The 8,588-nt window shown below is 28.6% G+C and overlaps 1 protein-coding gene across 2 annotated transcripts; it reads right to left on the bottom strand.

Annotated features, from left to right (window-relative positions):
- Positions 1 to 570: 570 nt before the first annotated feature.
- LOC107435036 (uncharacterized) lies at positions 571 to 2,716 on the bottom strand. 2 transcript variants are annotated; one of them, XM_048465446.2, is made up of 5 exons: positions 2,520 to 2,716; positions 2,270 to 2,379; positions 2,040 to 2,175; positions 1,156 to 1,925; positions 571 to 1,038 (listed from the first exon to the last, which is right to left on the bottom strand). In XM_048465446.2, the coding sequence occupies exons 1-5, from the start codon at positions 2,613 to 2,615 to the stop codon at positions 1,020 to 1,022; spliced, it is 1,131 nt and encodes a 376-aa protein (XP_048321403.2). In that variant the 5' UTR covers positions 2,616 to 2,716; the 3' UTR covers positions 571 to 1,019. The 2 variants fall into 2 exon arrangements, with proteins under 2 accessions (XP_048321403.2, XP_015902062.3); XM_016046576.4 differs by having other exon boundaries at positions 573 to 1,038; positions 2,277 to 2,379.
- Between the last annotated feature and the right edge of the window lie 5,872 nt (positions 2,717 to 8,588).

The following is an 8,588-nucleotide window of genomic DNA, read 5'->3' as shown; positions in this document are numbered from 1 at the left end:
TTGTTCATCTTCTCTATCCGTTTGGATTTACAACTATTTATCAAAACATAACTTTGATGAAAACTGTCTGTATTTACACTGCCATCTTCTATTATGGATGCCTTCATGACACCCATTTTATTTTATTTCCTATTTCTTCCTTTGGATTCTTCTCTTTCTACCTTATCCCTTAGAATATAAACCGATCCCTTATAGTATAAACAGAAACATCAGTTTTTCTCTCTCAACTAAATTAACTTGATTATTCTTTTTTCTTTTTTTTTTTCTATTTCGTAAATATAGGAAACGTATATGACTTAGAAGAATTTGCTGGAGCGGATAGTGTATAGATGGATGCTGCAGTGCGCATGATAGCCATCGAATAGAAGGAAAAAGAAAAAACAGATGCAAAACTTGAACTTAACGGCGTTAATCTTTTAATCTGACCTATCATTGCTTCTAAAAAAGAAATCTGACTTATTATTAATATTACATGTGGAATTACATGAGTGGCTATGTGTACCAAGCCAGCTAGTACACAATGTGCATGGAAAAATTTCTCCAAATGATGATACCTGCATACTTAATAAATAATTTGATAAAATAATTTGTATTTAGCATTACTCATTTGATAAACAAAATCCCTCCAACTTTGTACTAAAAGTCTTGAATATATATTTCTATTCTTTGATAGGCACATAAAAGTGTTACAACAATATATTATTTTGCTTTTTTTTTTTTTTTTTGGTAATAATATATTATTTGACTTGGTTGGAACGTGTGCCTCACTTGTTAGTTGTATGCCTGTGTCCTGTCCAACTTGTCATGCATTCATGCCGGCCCGCTGTAACTGTACCTATTATTGTGTTCGTGCAGCATGAATTAGTCAATTAGTAGACTTTCTTTCCCTGAATTTAATCCTAATAATACGTCGATTATCTCAAAATTTATTGGCAAGCAGATGTCATCCTGTTTGAGAAGGCAAAAAGAGGTCGATGACGGCATCGATTTGTTTTGATTTCCATCCCCACATGGCTTTTTTATCTCCGGGAGTGCGACCTTATACAAATAAATCAAATAAAACAATCAATTGTATCAAATATATACTTAGCACATAGATCATATATTCATATACTATAAGAGATTGAAAAAACTAGAAATTATATAATTACATACCATAAGGTTGGGGGATTTGGTTTAGCATTACTAGAAATCATCCTTCCAGTTCGAGGAGCAGAGGCTTCACTCATCGAACCCCGTGACTTTGGCCTTCTATCTTTTAGTGATTCATGAGTAGGTGAATAATTCATATTAGATTTTCTAGCATTCATAACCTTCTCCACCATCTTACTCCCCAAAACTTGAATTCTATCTTTCTGATTGACACCCTCTTGTTTGCTCCTGATTGCCTCCACTACTTTGCGACCCCTGGTGACGCTTGGAGAACAGGATTGCCTCCTTGCAGGTTCAGCTGGTTTGGCAGCTGGTCGACCCCGTGTAGCAGAAATTGAACGTTGATCATCTGTTATCAGATTAGGAGGCGTCTCATTCGAAAACTCCGGGATTTGAGCCGGAATTGTTGATCTTACCAGCGGCGACACGGCTCTGCTTCTTGGCTTATTTGTCTTGGGATTAATAATATCCACCACTGCAGTGGTGGCGTTTTTGGAAAGGTTCGAGACCAGGGATTCCATTTGCCTTTCTTTCTTAGTGTTATTAGATATCGATTTCTTTGTATTGTTGTTAATATTTGGGTGAGCAGGAGGAGTTGATCTGGTGGGTTTCTTCGTTTGAGTAGTAGAAGATGTGATGGTGGTGGGTCTCTGATTCTGAATTGGGGTGATGGATCTGAGAGGGGATTTTTTTGGTTGTTGGAAATTGGGAGATTTTGGAGCTCCAATAACATTTCTGGGTTTTGATGGTGCCTCTGGAATGGCAGCTGCAAACTGGTTAAAATATTATCTTCATGAGTGAGTTTGGCCATCTAGTTCTTTAACAAAATTTCCAAAATGCATAATATATAACAAAATATCAACTGATGTGTATAAAAGCATATATACCCTTGATAGAGGAGGTTGTTGGAGGGCCGGGATTGAATTTGGAGTGTTTTTATTATTATTAATATTCACAAGTTGAGGGCCGGTTGCTTCCATTTCTAAAGATGCAAACAGAGGAGTTGCAGGTGGTGTTTTTAGCCTGCACATTTAATGTACTTCAAAATCACAATTAATCATCAAATATAATTAATTTCTAACTAATCTTATAAGTAAATATATATAAATATAGACACACTGTACCAATCGGTCTCGTGCTTGTCGTTTTCGGCAAGAAATTCAAATCCTGAAGATCCTTTCTTGGCAGATGGAATTCTGTAAAGTTCTCCTTGTTTTCCTTCCGGCACTAGAAAACAAAATGTATGTACCATAATTTGCAATTTAATTAAAGCACGTACAAATGAACAAAACGTTTACTTGTAAAGAAAAACATATAACAATATATATATATATATATATACATATATATATAAGGTACGTACGTACCGTTAGGCTCAAATTCATCGGAAACAGGCAGAAGGAGGCTGAGGATGCGATCTTTATCGCGCTGGTGCAACTCTCGAAAGAGCATGAGATCTTCATCTCTCTCAATAATATTCATGTCCTTCACTCCATGAGTCGATGACCTTCTCGGGACTCTCCAACCTTTCATTTTTCCCTCTTTTTTTTTTTTATTGGCTTTACCTTGGAGCACAATGCAACATGGAATGGGTATCCATGAAGACCATTAATAAAGAAAAAAATCTTTAGAATGAATTAAAGAAAAAAAGTAAAAAAAAAAAATCCTGGAGTGCCACGTGGATTTTTTTGGGGCCGGCAATTTCACTTAAAAGCAAATAAATTTTGGTTGTTTTTGGGTATCTAATATCTCCTTTATAAATTCTAAGGGATCACCGGATGCTTCCAAGTGCGCCTTTGTCATCTTTCTTTTTGTTAGATAATAATATTTGTTCAATTTCCGACATTTACTTAGCAACAGGATTACAAATAATAAAACAGATCAAATATGTTGGCCGGTTGCAACGTACTGGCCTAGGGGTTTTGTATGATATATACAATACATACTAGCCTTTGACACGAGATTCATTAATGGGGAAGGAAGTAATCTATATAATATATAACCGTATGTGATGTGTTGCATACGCTTCATCCAAATTTCTTCCAAAAGCATCATTTTTATTTATAATTTTATTTTATTTATTATCAGTTATTATTTATTATATTCATTATCTTACCACGTATGTATATAACCAAATATGTATAAAATTAATTTTCAATATAATTTTCTATAACTATCAAATAATAATAATATATACATTAAAGATTTTGAATCAATAATATCATATAAAAATTTTCAAATAGCAATTATCGGTGATATCATATAAATCAATTTGGGACCAAATTTGGTCAACTTTTCAATATAAACCATTTCAAAAATTAAAAAAAAAAAAATTACAAAACAAACAAAAACAGTCGCACACGGAAGCCAATCCTGCTAATCTTTTTCCTTTTGTATTCAACATAATGTTGCAGCTCCTTTTTGGCATTGGAATTGAAGCGCATAAGTTTTCCTTAGTACGTTTTCAATTCAATTTTGGGAATGTAGAACTATCTGTTTTACTTTTTTTGCGTTTTCATTTTTTATTTTTCTCGTTCTAGAATCCAAATTTTTGTTTTCTTTTCAGAACAAATTGTTAATGGGTTTTTGAAACTGACATTGCATTTTGCTGTCTTTTTGAGATATGGGTTGTCGATGATCTATTGGTTTTTGGACTTATTTGGTTTGCATGCTTTATTTGCTTTTGCTGGTTTTAGCTTAAATGTGTTTGCTTTGAATGCTTCGTTTTCTAACTCTCATTTCTGGGTTGGTTTGCTTTTTTTCACTTTTAGCGCTTTTGAAAGGGATACAGTTTGATGTCTTTTAAATCCCTCTTTCATCAGCATAGGTATGGAATTTCTATACGTTTTTTCTTTTTGTTAATATAAAAATATATATAAATATATTTTGATTTTGTTGCCTCTAATTTCTCTTCCTTGATAACTGTATTAAGAATTTTGTTGTTCATTTCTCTCATAACAATTAGTTTTTCCCTTAACAAAATGTGTATACTACGGACAATCAATAACTTATAAATACTAAATTCATTAATTGAAGGGCAAAGGCATTCAACAATAACTTATAAATACTGAATTCATTCTAATGTCAGTAATCTTGCCTATTAGATTATTCTTTTTCTATTCCTAATTGTTTCCTGTAATTGTAAAATATTTTTAGTTATAAAATAATTCATAGACCCAATTTAGGAACCAAGGACCATTCTTTACGAATTTAACAATATATATGAATGTATTATTCACCATTACTTATATGTATATATTTGATTTTAGTATTCTTTTTTTTTTTTGTCCTTTTTAGAATATATAATTTTCTGAAAATATGAAAAAAAAAAAAAAGAAAACTAATGTTGACCAATTTAATTAACCCTAAAACTATTTAAATTTTAATTATTTTATTTGAGGATAAATATCAATTTATCACATAAATAACTTCTTTCCATGATTATAGTCTTAAGGTTAATTAACCTCTTTTCATGATTATAGTTTTAAGGTTAATTATTTTAGGGTTAAATATCTCATAATTTGATTATTTGATTAACTGATAAAAATTATTCTGTATATTTTTATCCATGATTTTACTTATATATTGTTCTATCGTTCCTTCCTTTTTAGAATATATGTATATACATATATATATATTGTTCATCGTTACTTATATGTATATATAACATAGTATTATTTTTTTTGTTTTCCTTCCTTTTTAGAATATATATTTTTATAAAAATATAAAAAATAAAAACTAAAATAAAGAAACTAACTACTAATAAGGAAAATGTTGACCTATTTAATTAACCTTAAACTATTGGTATAATTATTTTATTTGAGGATAAATATCAATTTATCCCATAAATAACCTCTTTCCATGATTATAGTTTTAGGGTTAATTAACATCTTTCCATGATTATAGTTTTAAGGTTAAATATCTCATAATTTGATTACTTGATTATTTAATAAAAAATATTCTATATATTTTTTATTTTTTTCAGTTCATAGAAATGTGGAATAATTTATTAGATAATCAAGTAAAGATATGTATATGTATATATAACATAGTATTCGATACTTTGTAATTTTCCAAGATTACAACCATGTGACAGTGAGTGTGATCCATGACTTTACTTTTATATTTTTCACCATTCCTTCCTTTTTAGAATATATGCATATATTGTTCATCATTACTTATATGTATATATAACATAGTATTCTTCTTTTTATTTTCTTTCCTTTTTAGAATATATAATTTTCTGAAAATATAAAAAATAAAATAAATAAAATAAAGAAATTAACTACTAATAATGTTGACCTATTTAATTAACCCTAAAAATATTTAAATTTTAATTATTTTACTTGAGGATAAATATCAATTTATCTCATAAACAAATTTTGCAGAAAATTAGAATCATAATCTCAAAACTTTACCATTTTCAAGAGGCCTAATATATATATATTATCCTTCCTCTGCATATTAAATATTGTTTTGTATACAATGGAGAAAAAAAAAATCCAAAACTACATATTATCAATAAAACTTTTATATAGATTTTCAAATATGACCGGGTAGATCGATCTTATCAATCAGAGCAATACTAGCAAGATGCAATGGACAATCAAAGTTCGTCTCCTAAGACTTTGGAAGGTCCCATGCTTTGATGATAAATCAAAATTAGTAGCAATAATTAAATTACAATAATAATAATTATTATAATAATAATAACCTTACAAAGTTATTATTATTATTACAAAGAAATTAATCATTTGTAGGGAATACCAAAAAAAAAATAGTCAGAATAAAAAAAATTTGAAAATAGATTTATAATCTCTTTATTAGTTTAATATATTTATTTTATTGTAAAATAAAAAGATTTTGTATATGATAATTAATAATTAGATTCCATACATTAATACATATACATACATAGATGTGCAATAAATGAAATTTCAATATCATAACATATAGATTTCAATAATGAAATTAATCTCTTTATTTAATTTTAATAAAATATATCTAACCATAAATAAATTACCTCATAAGGTTATATGGTAAATAATAATGATAATAATAATAACAATAATAAATATAATTACAATGAGGATTTAATATAGATAAATTAATTAATTGCAATATCATAATATAATTAATTATTTGAAATTAATTATGATGATTCAATATTATAATATATAGATTTCAATAATAAAATTGATCTCTTTATTTAATCTTCTTAAAAGATGAGTGGTGACTATACATTGTCAATTTTCAAATTAATTCAAATAATATAGAAAAAAAATTTAATTTGGAATAATGACTTCATTTTAGGAATTAAGAAAAATTTACATTCATTATTCAGAATGATATTTGTATCCTTATCAGGTTGAAGGTCTTCACCTATAAATAGATAATGAAACAAGTGATCTTTAACTCCCAATCAATCAGACATATAATTATTGAACAATATTTCCTCTTTAATTTCAATTTTCGTTATAATAAAAATTATTGAATTAATTAATTTGATTCAATTTGAATTTAATTAATTATTAAAATTATTTATTGCAGTTATACATATCGTGCATTGGACAGAATCAATACTAGTTAGGAAGTAAGTTGATTATGTTTTGGTTTTGTTGTCTGAGCTTTATGGATAAATTAATGTATAAAAACTTTATCAAATGCATGAGTTTTTAACTTATTTCTTTTTATGCACACGACCAAATAATTTTAACCTTTTATCACCCAATTTATTTATTTATTTATTTTTGCTTGCATAACTTTTTAAGCTCTATCTCAGGGTGAATTAACTAGCTGAGCTGATTAGAACATAAACAATTTCATTTTATTTTATTTATGAGATGTTTATTTATGGGTAAGTGGCTAATACATTGCCGCAATTATTTGACAGCTAGAGTCGTTGACTTCAATTTTCTCATGGAAGAAGAAGGCCTTCCAATCAGTAGCTTATTTTCTATAAAAGTCAGACCAAGTGCAAGCAACATTGAGAAAAAGAAAAAAGAAGAAACTCATACTGAATATATTATTAGTTCAACCCTGCAGAAACATGATGAAAATAAGTATAAAAACCAAAAAGGAAACCATTTCTGACCAATCATGAATCTTTCTCAAAATATATACATACATATATTTCAATGAACCAATTAATAAACCAGCTCAGTGAAAAAATTATTAATTAATTGGAGGTACGGTGGAAGTCCCTCATGTAATTGCATGTAATTAATTAATTAATTAATTATAACAGTAAATTATCAAAATCAAATATAATTTGATGCGTCCACATAATTTGAAAGACATCACCCACTATAGAATAACAAGCATTTGTATGTGTATATATAAATATTAAAATGGAATCTAATATTGTTTTTCCAATTAGTTTAATAGTTTTGCTCTTAATTTTCACTTATACTTCATTAGCGTGCCATGCTGACATAATATCGTCATTGATGACAGTTTTTATCTGGTACATATTGAAAGAAATCTATGGTTTATAACAAGGTTTGCCATGCGTCTGTATTGCATTAGTTTAATCATATACAACATATGAAAGTGACTGATGAAACGTGATTTTTTATTATTATTATTATTAATTATTTATTTTTTGCAATAGGTGAGATCACTTATCAAGTTCAAGCATGCCATTAGATGTCACGACCACGTATATTTCTTTGGTAACAAGTGGCATGTGTATAAAATACTATATTATTCACTCTCAAGCTATGCTTTGATTACATCCATCGCTAATAATTGAGGTTATATAATTAATTTCAAGCACTAAATAAAATTCAGATGTTAAATGTTTCTATAATAAGACGGTTATCTTATCAAGATGCAAACGTTGATAGTTGGATTGGTTTAAAAAAAAAAAAAAAAAACTGCTCTCTTAGCAAAAATAATAATAATAATACTAAAAAGATAAAAAATTGCAAATAGCATATATTTAAAATTTCTAGGTTTGATCAGCAAATTCCAGTGGGCGTGGGGACAGGTGTCGGGCGCTCCGCTTTTACAGTTGCAGAATTGGCGGGGGTGGCACTAGAATGCATAAACGAGTGGCTTTGATGATCAACCTATATAATTACCAAAAAACCGCCTTATACTATGCACTTTCACTTTTTGTCCATATTCACGTCCTCTGATTTTTCCAAGTGGAAGAAATCAATTCAAAAAGTACTACTTTCATTTCCATAGTAAGCAAAATCAACAAATTCACACAACGTAAAAACGTCGTCATTGGAAGATTCGAATTTGATTCGCATATTAATGAAGAAACTAACTTCCAAAACAATCTTTAAACTCAGACCGACCTTCTTGATTTACAATTATACCCTTGTTCCAACACCTTCACGCCATCCCTCTGAATAATCTAGTGAAGTTCCAAGCTTCTAGTATTCCGACAAAAACAAATAAATAAATAAATAACATAATGGGGG

The sequence above is a fragment of the Ziziphus jujuba genome, chromosome 1 (assembly GCF_031755915.1).
Source record: "Ziziphus jujuba cultivar Dongzao chromosome 1, ASM3175591v1".
NCBI lineage: Eukaryota > Viridiplantae > Streptophyta > Magnoliopsida > Rosales > Rhamnaceae > Ziziphus > Ziziphus jujuba.
This window is presented reverse-complemented; position numbering and strand designations above follow the sequence as displayed.

Coding starts and splice junctions, on each gene's coding strand:
- LOC107435036 (XM_016046576.4), bottom strand. CDS start 2,685: ATGAAAGGTTGGAGAGTCCCGAGAAGGTCATCGACTCATGGAGTGAAG. Junction 2,176..2,276: donor GACAAGCACGAGACCGATTG/GTACAGTGTGTC, acceptor TTAAATGTGCAG/GCTAAAAACACCACCTGCAA. Junction 1,926..2,039: donor AACAACCTCCTCTATCAAGG/GTATATATGCTT, acceptor TATTTTAACCAG/TTTGCAGCTGCCATTCCAGA.